Source organism: Giraffa tippelskirchi, chromosome 7, assembly GCF_054371585.1.
Source record: "Giraffa tippelskirchi isolate mGirTip1 chromosome 7, T2T-mGirTip1v1.2.pri, whole genome shotgun sequence".
Lineage (NCBI taxonomy): Eukaryota > Metazoa > Chordata > Mammalia > Artiodactyla > Giraffidae > Giraffa > Giraffa tippelskirchi.
In genome coordinates this window covers 34,871,655-34,898,749 of record NC_137281.1, presented here as the reverse complement: position 1 = coordinate 34,898,749, position 27,095 = coordinate 34,871,655, and the positions used below count along the sequence as shown (strand labels likewise).

At 37.7% G+C, this 27,095-nt stretch overlaps 1 protein-coding gene and 1 non-coding gene across 51 annotated transcripts in view; both read right to left on the bottom strand.

Annotated features, from left to right (window-relative positions):
• Window positions 1–422: 422 nt before the first annotated feature.
• CNOT1 (CCR4-NOT transcription complex subunit 1) overlaps window positions 423–27,095 on the bottom strand; it is an 86,757-nt gene continuing 60,084 nt past the window's right edge. For 20 of the 50 annotated variants that reach the window (XM_081511625.1, XM_081511641.1, XM_081511635.1 and 17 more), the window contains 28 exons: window positions 26,816–26,894; window positions 24,652–24,882; window positions 24,191–24,331; window positions 22,951–23,130; window positions 21,336–21,452; window positions 20,902–21,012; window positions 20,481–20,558; window positions 20,165–20,342; window positions 19,262–19,392; window positions 18,359–18,655; window positions 17,523–17,663; window positions 17,319–17,423; window positions 16,612–16,731; window positions 15,091–15,282; window positions 14,381–14,523; window positions 13,813–13,921; window positions 13,545–13,714; window positions 12,644–12,896; window positions 10,404–10,652; window positions 9,291–9,454; window positions 8,988–9,105; window positions 7,751–7,852; window positions 5,643–5,816; window positions 4,616–4,765; window positions 3,751–3,931; window positions 2,444–2,576; window positions 925–1,059; window positions 423–765 (listed from right to left, as the gene is read on the bottom strand). In XM_081511625.1, coding sequence (XP_081367751.1) covers window positions 687–765; window positions 925–1,059; window positions 2,444–2,576; window positions 3,751–3,931; window positions 4,616–4,765; window positions 5,643–5,816; window positions 7,751–7,852; window positions 8,988–9,105; window positions 9,291–9,454; window positions 10,404–10,652; window positions 12,644–12,896; window positions 13,545–13,714; window positions 13,813–13,921; window positions 14,381–14,523; window positions 15,091–15,282; window positions 16,612–16,731; window positions 17,319–17,423; window positions 17,523–17,663; window positions 18,359–18,655; window positions 19,262–19,392; window positions 20,165–20,342; window positions 20,481–20,558; window positions 20,902–21,012; window positions 21,336–21,452; window positions 22,951–23,130; window positions 24,191–24,331; window positions 24,652–24,882; window positions 26,816–26,894 — 4,261 coding nt within the window. In that variant the 3' untranslated portion in view covers window positions 423–686. Of the gene's footprint in view, window positions 766–924; window positions 1,060–2,443; window positions 2,577–3,750; window positions 3,932–4,615; window positions 4,766–5,642; window positions 5,817–7,750; window positions 7,853–8,987; window positions 9,106–9,290; window positions 9,455–10,403; window positions 10,653–12,643; window positions 12,897–13,544; window positions 13,715–13,812; window positions 13,922–14,380; window positions 14,524–15,086; window positions 15,283–16,611; window positions 16,732–17,318; window positions 17,424–17,522; window positions 17,664–18,358; window positions 18,656–19,261; window positions 19,393–20,164; window positions 20,343–20,480; window positions 20,559–20,901; window positions 21,013–21,335; window positions 21,453–22,950; window positions 23,131–24,190; window positions 24,332–24,651; window positions 24,883–26,815; window positions 26,895–27,095 lie in introns of all 50 variants that reach the window. The other 30 variants (XM_081511667.1, XM_081511657.1, XM_081511672.1 and 27 more) reach the window with 3 other exon arrangements.
• LOC145515983 (small nucleolar RNA SNORA46) lies at window positions 22,254–22,392 on the bottom strand. Its single transcript, XR_014061174.1, has one exon. It is a non-coding gene; the product is annotated as a small nucleolar RNA SNORA46 (small nucleolar RNA).

Here is a 27,095-nt window from a genome sequence, read left to right as displayed (position 1 = left end):
CACAGGGCCCAAGAGGGTATGTTCTCCAGCAGGAAAGAGAAAATGATGCTCTCCCAGCAGCAAGCTGAAGATGTGGCAAAGAGGCAAAATAAAAAACCCATGGGATCTCAAATGTGAATTCCGCACATGCTCCTGGCATACCAGATTCTACACATCCACATTTTTTAAAAACAACTGTGATTTTCAAGGTCCCTGTCCATATTTTTTTTTTTAAGTAAGTTACACAATATTTAAACTGGCTTTCTTGCTATTCTTTGGTTCACCTGGAATGTCAGAAGACATGGCGCTATGCCCTGCCCCCAGCCCACCCCCAGACAAGTGCATGGCATGAGCAGCTCCTTCCATTATAAATTGGGCAGGTACCAGTTTACCTACTTGCCTTGAACACATTTTGCGCAAACCCAAGAAATTTCAGACAAAGGTTTTCTCTTTCATATATTTACACAAGTTCAAAATGATATTCACAGCATCTTCTAAATTTTGGCCAAGAGTCAAAAAAAATGCATTTAAACTTTGGAACGTGTCCACGTAGACAGGTAACTGACCCAAACAGTAATTGGGGCAGATAACCAAGAACCAAAGGGCCGGGAAAGTCAGGAAGAGCTGAAAGGATCTTCAGCCATTTTATGAACTTGGTACAGTGGGACCTCCAGGCAGACACATTTACAACAGAGATGTGGTTCCATCTAACTGGCACCTGTCCCTTCCATTACTTGCTGAGCCTGCTTTTGTCCCATGCAGCACTGTGCGACAGACTGGAATAACCTGAAGAATGAAGACAAGTACAAGCTGGTGAGAAAAATGCAGGCCTGACCAATTTTGGCTACTACTCCCTTCTTAATCACCCACCCAAGCTGAAGCCATCAAATGATCGTTTCTCCCGTCTTACAAGTGAAACAATGAAAAGAATTAGTTTTGACTCACTTTTCAATTTCTGGGGCACAGTGTACAAATTCATGGTTCCAGAATTTAAATGCTGGATTTTTAATCAGCTCAATGAAGGTAATAAGAAGACCCCAAGGATGTGGCCTATTTACAATCAACCGTTCCAAAAGAACCCTGGAGAATGGAAGAAAAAGTTGATCAATGCACAGGAAAACACCATATCATGACCACGTCTCCATTAGTTTTAGAAAAGGAAGGTGGATATACAGAATAGTTAGTGTAAGTAGATCCTAGAATTACATAAAGTAGGTTTGAACCCCACCTCTTCCCATTACTGAGCCTAGAAAACTAAGGTAATGGATAATAGATTACATGGCACAGAGAAGATAATCACTTAAAGAATACATACTCAAATAGGAAGTAATTTTACTACTACTAGTACACATGTAAACTGGGTGGGATGATTCTTCTGAATGGCAGTCAGTATTGGCTTAAATATTCACATCCTTTGACCTAACCAACTGTACTTCTAAATTTATCCTAAAGGCATAATAACGCACAGGAACAAAGACGTCAGTACAAGGATGTTCACTGACGCTTTATATGTAATCACAAAAAGGACTTTTATCATCTGAACATCTAGTAATAAAATACTAATTACTTTTTAGTATATAAAACTAAGGAATATTAATACCTAGAAACTAACAATAGGTGAAGGGGCAACTAAGGAATATTAATACCTAGAAACTAACAATAGGTGAAGGGGCAAGTTTAAGAAGTCTGGTCCAGTTCTTTAAGTTTGCCTATATAGCTCTCACTAGGATATACCCATTTCCTAATCTGCAAATGGTATATATAGTCCAAGCAATCTGCAATAGATTGCTAACTATTGTAAAACACAAGTATGATCCTGTTATTTCTCCTGCTTAAAACCTTACAATCTACAGGTAATGAAGACAGGTTTAAGCTCTTTAACATGACCTTTGAAAGGCCCGATGCTTCAGGACTCAGGTTAAATATGCTGACACCACCACTTGAGAAAAATCCTAATCTGTAGAAACACTGGCACCGTGTGGTGAAAACTACTTTGTGGTCTCAGCAGTGATTAGTGATTCTGTGTGTGTGTGTGTGTGTGTGTGTTTTTTCCGGTGCCCATCAGACTAATTTTCAGGAGGGCAGGAACCAAGTCCTTCTGTTCACAACTATTTAACACATGGGCTTCCCAGGTAGTTCAGCATTAAAGAATCTGCCTGCTTGTGCAGGGCAAGAGATGTGGGCTCCATTCTTGGGTTGGGAAGATCTCCTGGAGAAGGAAAGGCTATCTACTCCAGTATTCTTGTCTAGAGAATCCCCAGTATTTGTCCAGTATTCTTGTCTGGACAAAGAAGCCTGGTGGGCTACAGTCCATAGGGTCTCAAAGAATCAGACACGCCTGAGCACACATGCATTTAACACAGTTACTCAGTGAACATGGAATGCATAGGAAAAACACTCAGAATTCATAATAAAAGGGAAGAGGTTCCACTTAGAAACTCCGAAAAACAGACTTCTGTCTTACCTTGTGATCTGTTCTTGAATAGCTTCAGTGTTGGCCTCTGCAAAAAGGTACAGCATGGTACAGCTGAAGTAGTGAGTGTGGCTATTTGGGTACCGCAGCTGATTTGCAATTGCATTCAAGAAGAGATACCGACCTAGAAATGAAGATAGCTTAGCGAGAATTTGCTCTTCAAAGGCCAAATCATTCTGACTGGCTAGGGTTTGTATTTTAACATGTAAATAAAAAATTTAAGTATTTCCCCCCAAAAAACTTTATTATTATATAGCGTGGCAGTGTTTTACATTCAGCTGGATTCTCATTTCTGCCCTTTTGCTCCGTCTGTTCCAGTATGGTATTTCATTCATGTAGCCTCTGGAAACCTTCACTGTACACCAGTAACAAAATGAGTCAAAAAAAGCACATGTCTCATTATGAAAATAGTTTTGACCTCACAGTCCCTCTATAAAGGGCTTACCTTGGGGATAACCCACCGAGGGTTTCCAGTTTCTACTCTGAAACTAGCATCATCTTAATGGGATTTGGCTGGCTGTCTGCTTGGTATTACTCAGCTTTGTAAGGCCATCACAGTGAGCTTCAACACTGCCTTGGAGACTACCCTCTTTTTTTGCTGTTGGGCTCTGAATGCAGTGGTATTCACCTGTGTTAAACCTTGATTTTTAAGCTGTCTCAGACCTCCTCCCACCCCCACAAATATGCAAGTAGTATATACTTAAAATTAGCCTCTCAAGGATCCATAGTGAAGTTAAAAAGCCAAGACAAGCAGGACTGTATAGTTGGTCACCACCTACTCAGGTCTCTTTTATAATGAATACAGAACACCAAAAGATGTAGTTCAAGCAAGCAAGATACAACCTACACCAGAAATTTTAATGTGAACATTTTGCAAAGCAGCTAGGGGGACTCCTATTCATTAATCTTTCTTTACACATGGAATAGGTAACATTGCCTGGCAAAGAGGCACCAATAATGCTGGAATAAAAAGCATGCTAGCAAAATAAGTGAGCCTATCTTTAACGAGAGGCTAGTAAAATGTTTATTTTCACACTAAAAAAAAAAAAAAATAACAATACAATCGTATATACTGAAATGTTAACTGATGTGGTAAGGATTCTGGATGGGTTTTTTTCCCCCCTTTATGCTTTTCTGTGTTTTCTGCATTGAGCAGATACTATTGAATTAAAATAACCAGCCAGACCTATAATCATATTGACCGAACATTCTCTATTGTGGCTTAAAGTGTTTTTAGGACCAGACTATGAGCTAACACACAGAAAATGTGACTCTGAGAACTGGCTGGCTCCACTCACCTTCAGTGTCCAGGTCCACAGCCAGGTTCTGGAAGATGTCCATGTGAGCTGAGTGCGTGATGGTGCTCATCGAAGGTGTGCTGCCCTTGTTGTGGATGTGCGCAATGGCCTGAGTCCCTACATAGAGCACCAGTGCGTTAATGAGCTGGAGGTTGTAGCGATTACCAGGCTCATTGGATACCTAAGTGAACAAAACAGAAAGCTCCTGACTTACTCGCACCGATAGTGATTTAAGCATTGATTTAGGCAGCGATAGTTCTAAGAACCCTTTTTATGACTTTCAGAGAAAAGCTGAACTGCTCCCAATATTCTCTGTGACTTAAATTTTAGAAATTTGCTTTGATTTTTGTATGGTTATGTAACAAATACACAGATGCTCAAGGACAGTGTGTCAATAACAGAGGTATGACTTCCCTTGGGAAACCAAAGCTTTAACAGTTACTAGCACAAAAATAAAGTTTATAAAGTCAAAATATGCAGTATCTCAAAAAAAAAAATTGAAGAGGGAAAAAGATGTGGTTTCTTGGTATGGGAAGACTGGAAAAATAATACAGCCTCAATCATTTTCTATACAGCAAACTGAACCAGAATCCATTTACTTAGAAGAGTCTCAGAGTATGGGAGTGATTATCAGCAATCTAGTCTCACAGAAAACCAGTCCTTTCCCTGGCTGCCTCTTCCAAGATTATGCTATAGATGTACAGCATAACTAAAATGTATAATATAATCTCATCCAACCATTAAAAATGACAATGTCCCTTTAAAACCTTTAAAGCAGGTTGAAATGAGACCATGCATAGGACTAACTATGCATATCAAGTACTTCCTATGAGACACAACAAGAGTTTCAGTCAAATCAATTAACCTGTAGGTTGCTGCGCAGATCAGACAGGAAAGTGACGGGTGATCGAGTTTTAAGATAGGAATCCAAATCCTTTTTGAATTGAGGTGGCATCACTCCAGTAAAATTGGTGAGAATCCGGGGAGCGATGTTAATTTCACTCAACATATCCACCTGCCACAAACAAATACAAGAATCACAATCAGAAGCATCTGCAGGGCCTTAATGGCAAACTGTCTCTACGCCAGAAAGTTGTTTATCTAAAATTTTGTCTTGAAGAGTATTCAATCTTTAAAAAAAAATTTATTGAAATACAGCAACTTACAATGTGTTAATTTCTGCTATACAGCAAAGTGTTATTAATCTCAATTAGAAGAAATAGATTACTCAAAGGTACCTATATACAAAATGATAGTAATTTCTCATTCTATACTATTTTATCCTTCTTAAAATAAGGCACGATAGGTATCTTTTGTAGAAGTCTAGTTTAAAATACAGAATGAGATTCTTTGCTCACCAAGAGCCCTAGTCTTTGAAAAGATGCCCCAGAAAAGTAAGACATCATATTTCTCTACTTTAAAAAAAATCCACGTGACAGAAGAAAAGAGTAAAAAATACATAAAAATTACAGTAGCCATGTAAGGGTGGTATGATCTTAAAACAGTCCCTTCTCACTTTTAACACTTTAAACAAAATGCAAGTACACATCTATGAAATACGGCATTACTAGTGTCTATTCTGCAATGCTGTGCCACTGGGGCCTCCCAACAAATGACTGGCCCAATATCTAGGTTGAAGTTCTGTAAACACAGCTGAATTTAATATCAAAATTGAAAACAGCAACTAGACAAATGCTGTGAACCAATATCCAGCAGCAGTCTCATACTTGATCAGGTTTAATAACATGACTGCTTCCCCCCAAAGAGCATCGTTCTCTAACAAGTAACTTGTAGGTATGTGTGTGCTGGGGGCACCATATACCTCACTTAGCAGAGAAAGGACTAAAATATTAAGATACAACCTTCTTTTCCTTGAACTATTTAGCATTTACCTTCAGATTAGGAGTGAATGGGTCTGGGAGCCTCATGTTTCTTGGAAAGGCACTCAGGATCAGATTTCTTAGCTGGATACAATTAGGTGGGATCACGTCACAGAATCCATAATGGTAATCACAAAGGAACTCGGGAAAATCATGCAAAAGAACCAGCAGCACCCTTAAAGTGCCCTATTTTTCAAAAACAAGAAAAACATTGGCTGTTTCCATACTAAGTAAGAAAACAAGAGTAACATTTTTACTATTATAAATTTAACTGAAGGGAGGGAAAAAAGGCAAAACTAGGTACCCTGAGTTTATAAAAAATACAACTTACCAAAACCCAAACAAAAAAGAAAATCTGAATAGCCCTTTATAATAAAAGAAGTTAAATATTTGTTAAAACTCTTTCCTCAAAGAAACTCTAGGGCTAGATGGCTTTACAGCCAAATCCTTATAAATACTGAAGGAAAAATTAACACTATTCACAATCAATTCACAATAGAATTCACTATTCTCACAAAAAGAGAGATTATTTTCCAACCCCTTCAATAAGAGTAGCATAACTTTGATCCCCAAAAGACATGAAAACTAAAAACAAAAAATCCTAAATAGTAGAAATGGAAATCAGTGATACATCACAACCAAATGATCCACAAATGAATGCAATGGCAGTTTAAGAACCTGAAAATTAATGGACTAATAACACTGACAAAAAAACACATGACCTTGAGTTCAAGAAAGCATCCAATAAAATTCAATACTCATTTTAATGATTTTTAAAACTATCAGCAAATTATGAATAAAAGGGCATTTCCTTAACCACAAAATGGTACCTACAAAACTACAGATTTATAAAAACATTATACAACTTCACAAAAACATCAATATCTGGGAATAAGTCTAAGGAAAGTAAAATTAAAGACCTAACAACTAAATGGAGATACATATGGGTTGAAAGGTTCGATATTATTAAGGCATCTATTTTCTCCAAGTTGATCTACATACTCAGTAAAATCTCAATCTGAATCCCAGCAAGTTTTACAAGTAAAGCTAACTGCAAAGTTTTATGGGACTGGAAGTGATACAGAATAGCCAAAATAGTGTTACAAGAGAGCAAAGTTGAAGAAGATTTTGTTCTGCCTGATTACTCTACCTTTACAATAAGTCTTACCACCAAGACCTTTAGATACTGGGCTAAGAACAGATCAACAGATAAACTAGAGAGATGCCCATACATAGTCAACTAGATCATATAGGTACAATCAACTGAACAAGAAATGAAGAACTTTGTAAATGTTGCTGAGAAGCTTTACATATCTATTAAGCTGGAGGGTATAAGGAAGGGGAGAAAATGACCCTCATGATTCACAAAATTAAGTTTGCTTTCTGAATGTAAATGTAAAAGCCAGAATTAATGGTTTTTTGGGTAGGGGGCGGACACGTGTAGAACAGAATGAATTTAAGATTGCCAAAGATTTCTTACCCAAGACACAAAAAGCAACATACAATAAAAGAAGAAACTGGTCAGTTTGACTACACTGAATTTAAAGCATCTATCCCTCAAAAGACACGTTACTTTTAAGGGAGTGACGGCAAGCTACAGGAACAGGAGATGTCCGAATATACATCATCAAACAGCTTACATCCAAAATACATAAAAGAATCCTTGTTAAAAAAGAAGAAAAACCCAGATAATCCCAAAGGGATATGAGCACAAGGCTGGAAGAGGAACATCACCAAAGGCGGATACCCAACTGGCCTATCTACACACAAAAATCTTATTAAGAAATCAAGGAAATGCAAATTAAATCCTTCTGCACAACTGCCAAAATGACTAAAATGAAAAACAGGCAATTTCAAGTATGGTAAGTATGGGGAGAAACAGTCTAATGCACTTCTGGAAGAGTTAACTGGTGCACACATTGATATATGAACATAAGCACTGGTTATACAGATATGTTTGATTTTTGCACTTTTCTCAATATGTGTTATACTTTAAAAGCTTAATAAAACCAACATTAGGCCTCATATACTGCCAGTTGAAGTATTTTTCTTCAAGTGTTTTAAACGGCTTTGAGTGTTAGGTTTTAATTATTCTAATTTTACAACTTCAAATTAATTACCTTGTAGAGGATTTGCATAGGTTTGGTGAGTTCCACATTTCTAAGGAAAGGCGCTAAATATTTGAATAAATCAATCAGTAACTGTGCATACATAGGCCATCCCTGAAAGAAAGAAACATATGGGTCATAATTACACTCAGCTGCTGTCCCGCCACCAAAAAGGTTGCCCAAGCAGCTATGCTGTGACTTTATTATTTTCTTCATAAACCTCTCTTAAAGACTGACTGGCACGAAAAAGGAGTAAGCAAAATTATGCAGATAATGGGAAATGATATTTGAAACAAACTGGCTCCAGAAATTCCAGGATATATAGGTCCTTCTGCCTGTACCAACATTTTAAATAGGGGAAGGAAGTTTCAGACGGAACACAAAACACCCAGCCAACTAAGAAACTCACATCCCTTTTCTTAATTTCAAGTCCTGGATCTCAACTATTTTTCACACGTCCAATTCCTCAACTCTTAGCAAATAACCTCATCCAATTTACAACATGAATCCTTTATTTTCACACAAATTTGTCCTGCTTACCACATTCCAATTATACCAATCATGTGAACTTTGGGTAGATTTTATTCAATATTGTTCCTCCTCCTGGAATGCACTTATTCACCAAATACCAAATCCATTTAAGGATTATTTCACTTTTTTTTTTTTAAACCAAACACATAGTAGTCACATTTGTCTTCTGATCTGAAGGGTCAATCAAAGGTACTTCCTTAAGACTCATCTGCCACTTAATTGCAAGATGAGAGAGAAACTTTCTCATATAACTGTGTTTATTCACAATTATACTAAAAACTCTTATCTCAAGCTGTATCTTAATTCTTCAAATACAGTCAAGACCAGTGGTCCTCAACCCTGAATGTATTAGCCTTTAATATTTAGAGTGAGAACTTGTAAAACTGGCAGGTTCCCGAGTTCCATTTCTCAACAGTTTTATGTAACTGTCTACAGAGATGCTTTAGGGTGTCAACATTTTTTGGGAAATCCCTTACAAGACTGACATAAGGTGACTCGTGATAATTTGGAGAAGCCAATCCCTAATCATTGAGGAATGGCTTTCAGGCAGAGGCGGTCAAGTACCTGTTATGCCTCTCCCCATGACTTGACTCTACATTAAATGTGAGGACTCCCAACTAAGCCTGAAAGAAGTACAGTGACCACTGAATGACTAAGAGTGCTAGTAAGTCTCAAGTAGTTACAGTCTTCATCTGTAGGAGATAAACTGCAGCCACACCTTCTGCTGTGGCGTGTGTGCCAGCATTCTTGCAATAAATATCCGATGGGAGATCAGTTCGAGCCAAGCATACACAAAGCCAGGAGCTTTGGTAGGCCTCAAGATGTGGAATGTGTTGCTGAAAGAAGAAAACCTTAGTCAGAAGCACAGTCCAACTTAAAAGTTTTTTTTTAAAAAAAGACTAAGTAGACAACATGCAAGCTGCATTGTGAGTCAACATGCTTCTGACCCACAGAGTTCTTCTCAAATTTTATGACACTAAAACAGCAATCCTTAACAATATTATTTTCAATAATAACTCACCAGAAAGCTGTAAGTGTCTGGAAATTAATGGTTTCCAACACATGCTCAGGTGCATTGAGTTCCAAGAGCAGCATAATAAAAATTCGATGGTAGGGAAGTTGCTGAAATTCACTTTGCCGAACATCATGATCCTGTAGGAGAACTCCCACTACTATACCGAGGACCTATAGAGCATATAATTATACAGCATGTAAATCATGAAGATAGTTCATTTACCACTCTCTAGTCATGCTTCGTATCTTTCATTCTTATGCCTCACATGGAAGTAAATATAAAATTATATCCTGGGAGCCAAAGGGACCACACGCTACTTTGATGTGCCCTGCAGTTTTGTATGTTTTCTCTGAATTTCCATAACCATGGACCAGACATGTACACTCTCCACAAATTTTTCTAAAGCTCTAGAAGTCAACATGGTACATGATATTTTATCCTGTTTACACAACCAACCTAATTTTTCTGGTCTGACATAAAGCTTACAGGAGGCAAATGATGTATACTTCTCTTGGCATTTAGGAGATGGGAGGTCAGATATGCTGTTAGGTTGCAGAAACATTGCAGAACTATCCTGCACTCCACTTGATTTCACCACTGAAGAGCAGGGGACATGAAACCCATTTGTAACTATCTAAGACCAAAGCCTAAGTTCATTTTTGCACTATCTTAACATTCAAATTACCAGGAATTCCACTGCAGAAATCAAAGAAAAACTGTGTTCCTTTTCAGAAAATCAAAGACAACCGCAGTGTCACTCATGGTATCTGAGTTGTCAATCTTATGTTATCAATGGAGGTGTCTAGCCATCCCATTCACAGTAACTCTGTATATGGGGGCAAATCTTATACTACCTAAGTATCTTCTAATGTAGTCATTACCAAACAGTAACACACTGAAAATACCTTATATGTTTTTGTTTTGAGGGAGGGTGTCTTTCAGTTAAGGCACCATACTCCTCTTCTAAAATTCGGTGATTATGTTTACTTATTATCTATGAATTTAATTTCTGGACAGAAAGGGGAATATTACAAAATGTTTTGAGGGCCCTGTAGGGTTGAGAACCACTGATGCAGACTTCAAGCGTGCAAAAGTCTAAGGCAAGAAAGGATTTCAGACCTTATTCAGCAGATTAATCTTTGTGACAGTGTTGGTGGCCTCCCCTGAGTGCTTTACTAGCAGTGCAATGAGTCGGACAAAGGCATCCAGGTTGTGATAGCACTTGGCTCGGATCATGGTGGGATTAGCAGCAGGATTGTGCTGCTGCTCTGCCTGAGCACGGTAACTGATTTCAACACACATTTCAGTACACAGACGAAAGAACCTTGTTATGAGGTCATCAGTCTTCAGGATTCCTTGCTGGTGCATCTACCAAGGAAACAAAAACATTAGAAGGCAGGATGAGATAACACACATGAATAAACGTTTAATTTTCATGTTACGAAGTATTCTCTCGTTTAATCCTATTGTCACATTTCTAACTGTTACTTTGTAAAAAAGTAGAACCCATGATAGAATTCCATCAATTTTGACGGAAAATGAGAAAGAAGATAATAACAGGGCAATTTTAAACAAGCAGTCCATAGCCAATAATTTCAAAAGTTAACTATGCAAGTTAAACCACCTTTTTAGTAACCCATTAAGTCATATTAAGACATTCTGGGTCAAGGTGTATTTCCCCCAAGTAAGAGATTAAGTTACATATATTTTACTTCCTCACAAAATTTAAGATAATTTCTTCCATCTGACTTAACCATGACAATAAAATTTTTGAAACTCCAACTACTTGTACTAGGAAAATCAAATAATAATTTATACAATAAGTAGGTACCAAATTAAAATGCTCACAGATCATACCCAACTATTTTAATGTAAATTAAGATAAAGTGAAAAGGGCAAGTTTATTTAAAAGAAAGGATAAAGTACAAATTTTATGACATAATCTGGAAGTGAAGCAGAGAAGTTATTTGGCTAGCACAAAAGAAGAAAAAGAAGACAGTGTAAAAAACATTAAGGCTGCAGAGGAAGGTCAGTGCTTACTAAGCAATGAAACCAAGCCCAGAATAAAAACTTGTTTTAAAAAGTTTCCAAGATAATGGTCAAGTTAACTGTCCCTTGATAAGTAATTAAAACAGCTGAACTGACGTTAATAATACCCTAGGCAAAACAGATGGCCTGCAAAGGGACTTCTGTAAAATGAAATCTAAAAAACTAAGTTGGGAGAAGAAATGAGGACAGACTGCTATGATCAAGAGGGAGCATAAGAGGAAAAAGGAATTCTCAAAAAGATTCAAAAGGACGGAAAAATATAATACATTATCTTTTTCAAATGAAGAGAAGAACATTATCTTTTTCAAACGAAGAGAAAAACAAGAGCAAATAAGCCAAGAGGAAGAGCTGAGACAGGTGCCACATCCATACCCATGAAATATCAATGATCAATATCAACAAAAACCAATTGATTTGAAATTCCTCCATCCAAATCGGAAATCAAGCTCTAAGTATGCAGTAGCAGCTTTTAAATAGGGTATGTTTGATAATTCCTTGGATTCTTTTAAGGGAGAAACTTATTATGATTTAACTGAAAAACCAATCATCTTGAAAAGTAAATCCAATTGCTAACAACTTCTAAAATTCAAACCAGCTCTTCCACATTCATTTGTCATTCACTGGATAAGAGACCTAATCTGTATCTTATTTAGACCTATTTGAATTTGGTGGCACACCTAAGCTTTGGTCTCAGTTTGAAGAAATACAATGATCAAATTCAGAAATAAGCTATTTTAGGAGATAGTTAAGCTAATGAATTTAGAAAGTTAAGATAAAAAGCACTACCATTTAAATACTTAAGTCTTTTCTGTTATATTTTCAATTTTCTATTTTTTGTTTTTTGGCTGTGTCTCGCAGCTTGCAGGATCTCAATTCCTCAGCCAGGGACTGAACTTGAGTCACCAAAGTGAAAGCGCCAAATCCTAACCACGAGACCACCAGGGGACTCCTTATTTTACTTTTAAACATGGGCTGTTACAGAACTTTACTTAGCCCATAACCTCATCACTGCTGATAATCAAGCTGGTAAAATTACTATATACATCTGGCAATTTTATTATTCATTATCTGGTCCACTGTATTCTGTAGCTGTGACAACTGAAATTAGATAAAAAGTACTAAAGGGGATAGGAAATGCTGACTTTACTGCTTAGTGACCAATGATGAGAAAATAAACAGTATCAATTTAATTGAGTAATGATGAAGACATTTTTGGTTTACATGAGTATGGAGGTAACTGACCACAGGTACATAATACTGAGCTTTAATAATGGAGGCATCACACCCTACTTATGTTGAATAAAAAGCACCTTTCTTTCCAAAAGCTCTACCTGTCCAACAAACGCAGAGAAAGCTTTGGTACTGTCACGACCAGCTGCTGCTGAATGGTAGAGATTCACCCATTCCCTCAGAAGATACTCTGCCTTCTCCCTCAGGCCTGGAGGATCATCATACTCTGAGGCTTGAGAGATCCCAGAATGCATCATAAAGTTAGGGCCTCCATGAGCACGATCAATCATTGCTTCATAGTTGGATCGCACTACTTCCATCAGTTGGGGCAATCTAGTACAATAAATCCAGAATGAAAATCAGTCTACTCATGGTTGTGATTTCAAAGACATACAGTTGGAAATTTGCTTATTTAATAGAAACCACAAGAGTGATGATCATTTACCATTCCCATAATTACACAAAACTATCCTCAGTTTTTTTTCGTATCTGTTTACTCATGAGGACAAAATGTGCAAATGCCTGACTTCAGTTAAGTCACTTCTTGACCAAAAAATGCCCAATGAGATGGAGCTGATGTCTGTGGTCAAAAAATTATTCACTGCATGCCCACTATGTGCCATGCTTTGTGTTACTTATCTTAATTCTCAACAGCTATTCAAGATATTATTTCCATTTTATATAAGAAACAAGCTTAGGGAGGATAAGTCAACTTGTCTAAAATCAGATTTTAAGCAGCAGAGCCAGGCCTTCAACAGAGGACTCTGACACCAAACCTAGTGCTATATGTACTGGTCTGCAGCAAGAGGGCTTGGCAGCAGTTAGTTAAGCTTTCATATTTCAAGGGACAATATTAGGCCTCACCAAAGCTTACCATATGTTGTAGGTAAAGCTGTTATGTAACAGGTAACGTTAGTAAGTCTACACACTCATTTCTAAAACTGCGGAATGCACAACAACCTCAAAACATTTCCTTCTCACCCTTCAGGAGCATTGCCTCTGGAGTGAGCATTAATCCTCATGAGGGTTTCAATGGTGTGGAACAGATCTGCCTCAGTAACATGGGCAACACTCCTTTCATCCACCAGCAGTATTTTTACCAATTGCATAGCAAATGCCACAGCCATGTAGTTTAAACCGTTTTCCATTGACTGGCAATACAGAAAGCACAGTGTAAGAAAGACAGCACTGATGGCAAACACACTTCCCCACTATCAAAGTCTCTTTTCCTGTTTAATTCTTTCCATACCTGAGCGAGGTGAAGATCATACTGTTGCATATTGACCAAATGATTGCGAATTAGCAACTCCACTGCCTCCACATTATATTTGTATTCATCCCGACACTCAATCAGGCACCTAGGAAAGTCAGTATTCCTTTATTCATAAAGGCTCACCCATACTGTGGATCAGGTGAAATAAAATAAAGGGCCCGCTTCATTCAGTGTTAACTTATTCCAAATTAAGGATGCCTTGAGTACCAACTGAAGATCAGTTTGTCCATTTCCAAGATTTAAAATAACCAGTAACGAAGGAGAACAGATAACCCAGTGTTAAAGTTTTGCTAAGTCTTGAAAACAAAGCATTCCACTTAAGATATTACATATTTATAAGTATCACTTCTACAAAATCACTGAAACCAATTTATTCCCCAACAAGGTACTCGTTTTCTGTATCCATCATGGTCAACAGGTGGAAAAATAATAATTCTCACTGCTTAAAATTAGAAATTCTGTATGTTTGAACTTTATAAACAGGGCCATGTGGTGTGTGAGAAGGCTGTTGAATAAATATTACTCTTCTAAGACAAGGACTGACCTTGTGATCTGTTTGTTACACCATGGAGACCCATATGCCCGGCCATCTTGAAGAGCTTTCAAGACCAAGAGGTGGCACTCTCTGTAGCGAAGAAGGAGGTCAGCATCAGCACCACTGGTGGCATCCAGTAAGCCCTCTACAGCCTATTGAAGGAAAAAAAGCATTCATTCAGATCCATGGAAAATACAATACTCAGCCCAATAATCAAAGTCAATAACCAAACCTTGATACAAGTACAATGTATCTTCTAAGGCCTCAGTAAATGATCTCTCCCCACACACCAAAACCGTTTCCACTTGCCTCACACACACCCTCTCCCAGTTCCTTCCAGTTTATACTTACTACATCCCTCACTGTCAGAAAATGTTTCATTGTCCCTGCAGAGCCAAAACCCATTGAGGTCCCACACCCTGCCCCCACCAGTACTTAGATCAACTGTCCCTCAAAACCTAAGGGAATATCTTTTAAAGTTTCTTAAATAATCATAATTCCTGAAAATCTTACCTTTATAGGGAAAAAAAGAAAGACTTCCCACTTTAAAATTTGTAACTATTTGTAACAGTACTCTGGAAAAAAATCACCTGCTTATTACAGAACACCTGCTTTATATTAATTTTTTAAAATCATAACCATAAAGTAGATAATGGTGCAGGTCACCAGGTGTTTACAAACTTAGTGTCTTCTAAAACAAACAGATTAAGAACACTAACCTTCTGGAGCAATCCAAGAGCAGCAATGGCATCTCGAGAGTTCCGTGATAATACTACAACCTCCAGAAGACTTCTGAGGGCCTGAGCTTGGGGGTTCATGGCCAAAGTTGGCGGGATAGCGTGAAGATGCTGCTCCAGTTCTGTAATACACTTATCATAAATCTGAGCTACATCATCTGTTGCCCAAGCTTGCTGTTTTGGAGGAGGAAACAACCAAAAGAGAAGGGGCAGGGGGGGTGGTGGAATTAAAAGACTTTTCACTGGCACAAGCAGCAATTTAAAATTGGGTATGTCTACTACCCTTAATTTCTTTTTCATCAAAACATGGAAGGGCTCTTTCATTTCCCTTCCTGAACTATTTCGTCTTGATGCTGTTAGGTGGGGCAGTGCAAAATAAGCACTGGGGTGGGGTGGGGGTTTTCCTTGATAGTGGAAAGCTTTGCAAACATCAACACAAACAAGTGATGAAAGAGGGCATGATAAACAATGAGACAGGCTGAGGGCAGCACCCCTTGTAGCATCTAATAGTCTCTTTGCAGCCTATGAAAGTAAGTAATTCAAACCATGGAAAATATAGTATTCAGTCCAACTGTTAAAACTCAGTAAGAGAACAAGAACACAACATCATTTCTGTGATATTCCTATCAAACATGTACTACCTAAATCTACTCATGAGAACATATTGTACAAACCCAAATTAGGTCATTCCACTAAACCATGGGCCTGTAATCAAAGTGTCATGGCTGTGGAAGATGAGAAAAGGAGCTAGGCTAAATTGACATGGGGGAAAAATTTTAAATATGTCAACTAAATGAAATGCAATTCTTTTTTGGGGGGTGGAGTTGGGGAATGCAGCTTGTGAGACCTTAGTTCCCTGACAGGAAACCAAACCCAGGCCCCCTGCGGTGGTAGTGAGGAGTCCTATCCACTGGACCACTAGGGAATTCTCTCAAGTGTGTGATTCTGATTTAGATTCTTTTACTATAAAAAGATCATATTAGGACACTTTGTAAAACTTGAATGAGGTCTAATGATTAGATGATATTAATGTATCAGTGTTAATTCCAATTTCAATGGTTTTACTATGGTCACATAGAATGTCTTTGTAGGAAACACAGACCAAAGGATACAAGAGTGACAAAAGGATACAAGACATCAGGGTCAGCGCCTATGTTCAAATGGTTCAGGAGGAAAATGTTCCCCGCTCACATTTTCCACTTTTATAACATTTCAAATTTTTAGAAAATCTTTTTACAAAGAACAGGGCAAACCATGAGGTCACCAAGTAAATTCCTTTAGTTATGCCAAACATGAAGGTTAAATCAACCTCGTGGATTAAAAAAAATTCCCAAATGCCATGTTGATGTATTACAAAGGGTAGCTACACTCCACAATGCAACAGCTGCGGGTAATTTTTTTTTCCTTGTAACTTAAGCTCCTGGGAACAAGTGACAGATTGATCAACAGAAACATTCAAATTAAACTTTAAATTCCTCAATTTAATCCAAGGCAAGTACTTACCTTCATGGGCTGGGCTAAAAATCCTGTGGGCTGACTTAAATCATTTGTAGGCAAGAAGCCAGGCACATTGCGTGCAAACTCTTCATAAACAGCCAGCTGCTTTGGGTCCACACCACCAACCTTGGAAGAAGAAAACCTGTTTTAACAGGATCCTCTTCACAATCAAGGGAAACCTTTTTATCAAAGTGGAAACTTTGCATGGGAGTAAGCACCAGGGTTCTGAGAAGGGACACAGGAGCCTTTACAACATTTAACACATGACTGAACAGGCATGCATGTGTGCGCACACAGTTCAGTGTTTCCTATTTTCCCTGAGACCTGTCAGAGTCACCCTCATTTATAAAGACTTTTTCCACTGGCAAATGCTTCAAGTAGGACCATGCGGCCAGTGCAATTCTCCAATGGAGCTGTAAAAATGGTAAGATTTCTCAACATTGTCTTCTCACCAACAAGCGACTACCAATAAAAAGTCAAGTATCAGAAGGGAAGACCAAGCTGAGAAACAAAAACTAGAAGGCATATGAACTTTTAACAGCAGCACTTCAACAACAGGGGGAGGGGATACATCTAAGCTATTTCTGTGTCTTCCCCACAGGCGGCCTTTAAGAGAAATAACATGCTTTCTCAGAAACAGAATTTAACCCCTATCCTAGTCCTCAGAAAGAAAACAAAGACAGGGCAGGGAGAGACACAGCCCCAAGTCTCACTTTCAGCCTGATTTGCTCTGGCATCCGCTCAGCTTGGTATGTTAACACAACAGGATCACAATACCTTCGCCCTTCTTGCCTAGCATGTTTTCTCAGCTCAAATTCCTGCAAACAACAACAACAAAAAATCACTGAGGTTCTTGTTATGAGGCACTTTCTTAAATTGAAAAACAAATACTTAAAAGGCAAATGTTAAACACTTACAGTTGCTAATCTCTTGTCCATCTCAGGGCCTGCTTTTTCTACTGCAGTCTTCTGAATAAAACAGCAAGCTAATTCACAATTGTCCTGAGCTAACTGAGCAGCTGCCTGATCCATCATTTCCCTTTGTTGTGGGCTTGCAGTCTATTGGGAGGAGAAGAGACAGAAAAAAATTTAAAGTTTTCTGTGGGTAGACAAAACAGATACATGGGATAATAGAAAATGCAATGTTTGGGCAAATTAATTTTAGAAGTTCCAACTCTACTTATGACTTATTAGCTGTGACCATGAAATAATCTAACAATCATCTTCATCTATAAGATGATACACTACTCAACTGAAACATCTTACCAGGTTGTTGTGAAGATGGTGAACACTATGAAAGCAGTAAAGCAGTAAACAAAGGTATTATTAACCATGACATCTGAGACCCCAAATGAGTAACTGAGTTATCTGAAGAGACAATGTGCTTAAAGTATGTGTGCACGCATGCAGTCACTTTAAACTGTTTTGTACTGTCCTACTCCAAAGTGCTTTAAATCTAAATTCTTCATGGTAAACAGAATCAAGACTGTTAACTTAGGCAGTTTTCAAAAAAATCCTGCATTTATTTAAACCAGTAAGTATCTGGAGTATCTACTATTTGCCAAACACTATTGAGGATAAAATAAACAAAAATAAGCACGACCTCATAGAATTGACAAATCTAAGAGGAAGACATCAAACACATATGGTGACTATTAGCCTAAGTGGAATGCTCACTGCTACAAGCAAAGAAAAAGGAGCTTTTTCAGATAAGCAGTAATGAGTTTTATACTACAAGAAAATGGTAAACTTACACGAAGGGCTGAGGCAAAACTGTTTTTCAGGTTGGTTGATATGCTCATGAGTAAAGGTTCCCTGCAAGTAATCATGGCCATTCCAGCTGTCAAGTTCCGCATCATGTGATGAGCTGCTATTCGCATTCGAGATTCCTCAGAATCCAGGGCAAAATCTTTCCTGACTATTTGCTCACAAGTAGTCATGGCAATCTTAATTGATCGATCCACCACAGGATGGACCAGCTCCTGGACGGCCCGTTCGATTGCTTGGCGCACACACTGCTTCAGCTGTGGATGGGCCTGAAACAAGGGAATCTAGGGAGGAAAACAGAAGTCAACAACTTGTTTAAATAAAACAACCAAATTTCTATCAGTAATCACACCCTTGTCTTTGAATTACTTCCAAGTTAACCATGAACTACCAATTTCTACTTTAAATAATGAAAAGCTCAGAAAACAGAAGCTGGGCTCCAAAGAGGGCACAGTAGTCACTATATCTTGTGATACATGATTACAGATCAAGTTTAATGGGCAAACTGTTCATTACAAGGTGCTTAAAGACACTACCCTGGTTAGTCAAAATTTGTGGCTTGAGTACTCCTAAAGAAAGTAACTTCTTTAGTAGCATGGGGAAATGCAAAAACAATCAAGATAATAGAAAAATAGAAAAAAAACTATTTCCAAAATTGCAAGCATTTTATTAAAAAAAAATTACACTGAAATCTTTTGCTTCACTTGAAAGACTATTTATGGGTATTTACTCCATTTTTAAGAAACTTAAAAAATATTCATGATGAACTTATACTACACATAGCAATTCCTACTCTTTGCAACAAAAGCCTACAACTTTGGAATCCAGATAAAGAAGTAGAAAAGAGAAGGGGACCAGTTGACCTCATCACAAAGTAACAGTTTACTTACTGTTGGGTTTAAAGTAATGTGTGGTGCCAGGCCTGCGAGGGAATAGACATTGATGTCATGGTAACTGTACTGTGGCTGTGGTGGAACGGTGGCTGTACATGTGGTGCTGGTAGCTGGTGTTGTAGAAGTTGCTAAGTGTAGGGAAAAAATAAAAGTTAATGAAAGAAGCACACTTCCTGACTTTATTATAAAATTAGCAGGGCATCATGTGGTCTTAATCTAACTAAACTAACTGAATGGGGGCTGGGGAGGGGTGGCACAGGTCACATTTTCCCACCCTGAATTATCACAATCTGAACAAAGCATGTTAAAACTAAGTCACTGGCCATGCACCTGGGCACAGGAATGAATTGAGGGGTCATGCCACATTAGCTGGCCCAAACCTTGTCGCATTACTCTATATATAATGTATATCAATTTTCAACCTATTCTGTTTCCTAGTTTTACCTGGGGATTCTTGAGGGCTGAGAAAAAAGAAAAGCTGGTTTATTCTAACCACACCTCCTAAAGCTCCCAGTCCTCTTAATGCAGGTTAAGTAACCCACTCCCCTAATGGGTTGAGCTGATCTGGCCACCCCCAGATTTGAGGAATAACACAGGTCTTCACGCCAGTGCACTTCTTTCTCTAAGACCTCAAACAATGTAAAAGCCTGGCTGAGGGGGAATATGAGGAACAACTGATAAATGATATTAGTTACGAATACCACAGACAGAATTACCAGACAGATACACTAAGACAATGCCTAGACATTACTAACATTTCCTTAAAAATTTAGAAGGCTCACCAGAAAGTACATAAAATTGCAACCCCACATTACATAGAAAATTACAATTTGCTATATGCATGGGAATGTACCATTGAAGAGAACATATGATAAATAGAGGGCTAATTATCACACTTACTTGTGGTTGTGATAGGAGGGAGCTCCTCTGGCTGCTTGACATCTTTCTTTGGAGCAGAGAGTTGCTCATCTAAGTTCTTCAGGCGATCTTTATCCTTTAGGAGGTTTCCAGGTTTTAGCTCATTGATGTCTAATGCAAGATTCTTACAGAGGACCTCAATTTCAAACTTCAAGTTTAACTGCGTAATTCCAATATTCAATGAGAATATTAAAAATGAATATTCAGCTTCATAATAATAGACAGTATTCTCACCCATCTGTCATAGTGCTCCCCCCAGGAACACAGTGTTCCTAAGGCTAAAGAGCAACAAACTTACCTTTAAGTCATGTTCCTGATGTAGCTCAGCTAATACATTCATAATCGCCATTGTCCAGGGGTTGGGTGGCCTAAAAACCTGAAGAAAACCATTATGTTAAGCTTGCCCCAAACTCACTCCTTCATTTGTATTATCTAAAACAGTTAAGCACTCACACCCGTGTGGCCATAATAAAATCCCTAGCCTTCCCACAAATCATATTTCAGAAAAACACCAAACCCAAAGCCACCCATTAAAGCGAGTCCTGTATACTACTGAGCCTCTCAATTTGGAAATCCCAAGGTTCTCTGAGGAAAACTAACTGATCTAGCTCTACGTTGCTAAGAACTGAGGATATAGCCTCTTGACCTTGTGCCAAAACAAACGAACTCTCATTAGATGACTCAAATTAGTCTTCAACAAAATATTAAAATTTACTCACCACGCTACGAATGCAAGATTCTAAGACTTTGGCAACAAAGGGCACTACATAGAGCAACTCTTGCTGTCCTTTAACATAAGCCTCTAGCAGCAAAGATTTTACATCCAAGTCCTAGAAAAACAAACACATTTTTAAATCCTGGGACTATATTAGAAAATTCCTTATTCAATATCCCCAATTATACTCTGCCAAACTCACCCCTAACTGGAATCAGTAATTGACCCTCGCCTTATGAAAAGCCAGGGGTAACAATCATACCTTTTGTTTATCTTGCTAAACATCGTGAGGCCATGAGCATGCAATTAGGGATTTAAAACATGGGCCAAACATTCATAGACACCCCGTCAAACACCCCCAAATAACGTCAAGATTTTAGATAGAATATGCTGTATGAATATTCTCAAGTTTTACATGAGCCTTTGGTTAAAACTCACAGTATGTAAGATGGGTTTATTTTTAGCTAGTGTAATCATTCCTAGCCAATGTCCCAAGTTCTTCAGCAAAGACCGATCAGAGAAATTGGCTGCAGCTTTATCAGAGGTCAGGAGTACCTGAAACAGTGTAGGATTAAGAAAGGTATGAAAATGAGCTTATAAAAAAATATTCTCAACTAAATGTTTAAGAATTCCATCATTCTACATTAAAAACAAGCCGTCAATACTGAGAACACGCCCCAAAGTAGATCATGTCCACATATCACTGCAATATTTTGTTGTGTTCAGTGACATTTTACCTTCAAATGTCTTTACATTTAAAAAAAAAAAAAAAAAGGTAAAAAAATTTACAAAAATAAATTTTACAAAATGTAAAATATATAAACTATGTCATATTGACGTGAAGTACCACCAGGTTAAAAGTATCATGTATGGTCCCACAGCAAAGTATTTTAAAACTGAAATTTTTACCTAAGTTTGAAGCAGCGACCCAACTGCAAACCTATTTTGAAGAGCTAAATTCAATTCAAATGAAGACTACAGCTATGATTTTTAAGTCCTTCCCAGACAGCAGGCATACTAAGGAGTATCAGAAGATTGCAGTGCTCTGTTGTGATCTTTAGCATTGTCTTTGGAAACAACTAAGATAACTTTCTGGAATACACTGTATAATGCTGCTTGCACACTTCTAGAAGACCTAATCCATTTCATCAATTCTCTACTTTTAACTTTCTTAAGGGAGACAGAACCAACACTCCAGTGTCTTGCATACACTCATACATTCATTTACTGCATAATACCTTTTATGGCTGTAAGTTTAAATTTATACTTTTGTTTAGAAGAAAGAATCTTGATCCAAATTATGTGGAGATTTTCGTATCCCAACAATCCCTATCAAATGACAAAGGCTGAATTTAGTTATGTTCCTTAACTCCATACAGCAACAGCAGAATGGCACAAAGTCAGCTGTGCAACAGAAAGGAGCCAGGAATTCTTTTGCACTACAGCGTAACCAAGAATAGGGAAAATTCCTATTCACAGGTTTAAATATAGTGCTGGTTCCTAAACCAATATCCCAAGTTATTCAACCAAGAATGATTTCAGCTATATGCTGGTTCACACTGTTTTCTTTAAAAATTATTCTTCCTAAGAAAAATACTTAAGATTTTATAGAACAAGCATTAGCCCATTAGGAAATGTTTGACCTTAAAAGAAACTTCTGAGAATCCTAAACAGCCATTTTACAACATTCAAGAGTCTTGAGATATCTGGCATTTTAGACATAAATAATGGTATGGTACAGAATGATGAAAACGTCCAAAAGAGTGGGTTATTTTCAAAGTAAACAATACAGAGTATGTCTGTGAGAATAAATTCTTCATGAAAATTTAGTTCTGTATTTGAAACAATGCCTAAAGCAACTTGCATAAATACTGTAACAAATACAACACACAGGCGAAAACAATACCCCCCAATTCCACCTGTGCAATCAAATATTTCCAAATTAAAAACAGTAATAAAAAGAAATACAAAGGTTTGACAGAAAACAACAAAATTCTGTAAGCAATTATCCTTCAATTAAAAAATAAATTAAAAAAAAGACAAGAACACTCACTTTGATGTTTCTATAGGTCTCATTCAGAACCATCTTATTAAATTCAGGATTCTTCAGCGTGTCAAGGAAGTTTGAATACAGGCTGTGAAAGTTTGGCTCAATACTGACTCTCTTCATAACCAGGTATTGTGAAACCCAAGGCATAAATTCTTCCTTCACAGTTTCCTTTAGTTCTTCAACCTAACCAACCATTACAACATGGGAAGTATTCAATTAAAAGATGATAAAATACAGTTTTATGTTTTGTTTCTGTGAACACGACTACAGTGTATGGCTCTTGCAAAATTAGATGCTAAAGCAACATGCTACATGTCTCCCCCAATTCTAGACAGATGCTATCAAGTACAGTATATTCAAGTCCATGTAGGTATAGAGTCAATCATCTCTTAAGCTGGTTAACTAGAACTAAAACATTTATGGTCACTTTAAGCTTTAAAATTACAAAATACGTAGTCCCTCATCCCCATCTTACTTACTCTCTATTTGAACAAAAGAAGATAAATTACTAATCTACAACCTGTTATTAACAAGCCTGATGCCAGAACTATGTTTTTCTACATTTCTATCTACAGGAGTTATTTGTAAAGTTTGAAACTTTTCTTCCAAAAAGCATGTAAAATGCTTCAAAATTTTCCCCCAATCAATTATGGTGAGATTCTCAAAGACAGTACTTGCATGATAAATTACATCTCAAAACCCATTTGTTTAGGCTAATTAGTTTTGATGAAAACAGACGTTTCCAAGTATTGTCTTAGCACACAATCTTGTAAGGCAAGCATCAATTCTTTTCACAAGCTGTTAATGATCTCTGGGAGGACATGAATTGTGACTAGAAATACAAATGAAATTCCCATCATCATGAAATCATTTTCAAGTTTATTTCAAAAAGCCTGTAACTCACTGTAAAACACTACTGTCTGGGGCTTCCCCGGGAGTTCAGTGGCTACGAGGCTGCACTTCCACTGCAGGGAGAGGGAGTTTGGCTCGGTCCCCGATCAGGGAACCACGATCCCGCACGCCACGCGCGCGGCCAAAATCAGAGACAGACAGAATTGGTGCTACTGAACATCTACGGGTCCACAACCACTAGCTGTATATGCAAGTTCCCTTCATTTTGATTCTATTATCTCCACCTTTAAAGATTAAAAAGGGTAGAGAATATCAAATATAAATCCCCCACTCCATCAAGAAAAACAAGAGAACATTTGTAGTGATATATAAACTATTACTTCAGACTCACCTTTTGTGTCATATTTGACTGGGAAAGGTTGTTGAAGATAAAAGCAATTTTCTCCTGGATATTTTCTGGGGGCTCTACGATTCTCTCAGTTTGATCTGTGGCCACAAGCAATGTATCTATATTTGTTGTATTAATAGAAGGCTAAAGAAATAAAATACATAAAATTAACAAACTGAAATCCTTACTAGACAAATCCTAGGGGTGGGGGATGTACACAGATTCCTTTAGTATATAAAATACATATGGTATGTACGACTGTTCACTTGAAGTGCTGGCAAGAACATGTACTGAACTATTCATAGGGGCTGCATGTGGGAAATCGGGGTGGCAAAGGGAGAAATGCTGATCTTTCATGCTTTTTTTAATAGGCATGTGTTATTTATAATAAAGTACATGCTCACTACTGGACATATTGCAATGTAACAACAAATACAACAAAGAAAGAAGATAGACCTACTTACTGGCACATCTTTCTTAAAGCTGACTCCAGTTGGCCTGGTGACTGTAACCGTTTTAGCAACAGTGGTGGTTGTTGAGGTGGTTACCATAGTGCTAACCTGGCCAGCAAGGGGAGCTTTTGCTGGAACCTGGGCCTGGGCCTGGGCCTGAGCCAGTGCAATACTTCCAGGGGTTGTGATAGAGCCCTGCATTTTCACAGGAGGATCTCTAGATTGCTGTCCATACTCAATATACTATAGGGGTAGGGAGAGAAAAACACGTTAAATAAGAATTCTTAACAGAAACTGAAATACTTGAATTAAACTCCCCTCACTTCTGAGAGACTGGAAATCATTTCAGAGCACTCTTTTGGTTCATCTATCTCCCTTACAACTTGCCCCATTCTGGTGCATATTCCCATACGTGTAATACGTTAAGTGGATACCACGAACTTCTGAAGAAGTAAAGCTAAAATGTTACTATGCTTAAGTATTTATAAGAGAACTAGTCTAACAAAACAAGTTTTAAAAAGGTAGCCACAAATGCTTGCCTATAAATTTCCTTAAATCACTTTATATAATAAAGGTTCTAAAATTTATATAATAAACTGATTTCTATTGGAGGATAACGAGAAAACCACAGCCTAAAAAACACTGCAGTGTGAGTTCTCTCTCAGTGAAGCTAATAGCACAAAACAAGAACAGTTTATACCACCTAGCCAACTGGAGGGTAAGCAACATTCTAGGATAAGTTTCGTCCCTCCCCTCCACATTTCCCAGTCCAAAAAAAATTCCTTCTCCCACACCAGTTAGAAAACTGACACTGCCTTCCTGATACTGTTACCAACAGCTTGTTCCCAACCAAAAACTAGTACCTATATATACACCATAACTTTATTCAAAAAAGGAGACATTTTCAAGACGGAAATATACAGCCCTTTAAACTGAAATATAAACAATGACCTCTCTCCCCTTCTGTGGGTAATAAATGTGTTCAAGTGGGAACTCAGGATCACTGTTAGTGGGATCACCTTCATACCACCTCCCTTATTCTCCCTCTCTTTCTTTCAAGGTCCTAGATCTGAATTTCAAGCTCATCTGATTGTAGTAAGTCTCTGACTTCCCCTCCCAGCTTTTCAAACTCTGCTTTCTTGCCTAGTTTTCAGTGCCACAATTTTGGCATAGCCCTCCAAAACCCCTCAATAGGCATGAATATACTCCTGCCTCCCACACTAGGGTTTCCGAGGCTAAATCATCATAATGACACTCTGCACTCCTACAAACAAACCCAGTGGAATAAGGGAGAAAGTGCTGGACTAAACTATAATACAGAATTAAATCAGTTCAAATTCTGATCTGGTTTCTTAAAATATAATCTTATAAAGGAGTTCATCTGCTTTGTACTGAAAAAAGTAAAATAAAGTTAACAGATTAATTAACTTTCTTTTCTTGTTCTCTGTAAGCTGACTTTGACCAAAGGTAAGACGAAAGTGTGAATATTTAGTAATCACGTAAAAATCAATCATTAAAGAAATATTTACAAATTTCAAGAATAATCACATAACGTGGTTTAAAATGTATATTCTCTAGGTCCATTTCCTTAGGGACTGTCTCTTTTTAACCTCGAAAGAATCTAAATAGTTTAAGAAGGCTGTATTTTTAAGAAACACTGATCTAAAAACTTTCACATGCAACAGCTTTGGGGAATTTCCTGGTGGTGCAGTGGTTAGGGCTAGGCACTTTCACTGTCACGAGTCAGGTTCAATCCCTAGTCGGGTCGGGGAACTAAGATCCCACAAGCCAGACAGAGCAGCCCCCAAAAACCAAACCAAAACAAACAAAAAACTCAAACAACAACAACAGAAAGAACAACTTATTTTTATCAGAGTCCCACTCCAAATCCTTTTTAGACTCAGGCAGGGATTCTTGGTTAACAGTGAAAGATTTCTACTCCTTGACAGAATTATTAGGCTAAAAGAACTAGCAAAAGCCTTTTATCAAATCAAGCAAAACCGATGCTTACAAAAGATAATATAAAATTCCTATTTTTTTCAGGATTAAGCTACAAAACAAGCAACAATAATATGTCAGAACAATCATTAGGCAATCTTAATGCCATTGCCAGTAAATCCAAATTCAAATTAAAACAGATAAACCCTTCAATTACTTAGGTACTGAAGACATTTACCTCCTGTAAATGATGTGGAAATTGCATAAAGTGACTGATCGAAGCCAAGTGCTGACAATACTGGGGATAGTCCTTCAATCTGTCAACAAAAACATTTACTCAGTTACCATTTCATATAAGAACAGAGGCAGTACAATTTCAAATTTTTCAAAAGCTAACCTAGGCCATTTCTCCCACTTCTACCTCTGAAATACCTTATTTGAAGAGAATGCCAAAAGGAGGAACAAAGAAGAGAGAGAAAGTATTTGTGAACTTCACCCTTTCTGTATCAAAAAAACCT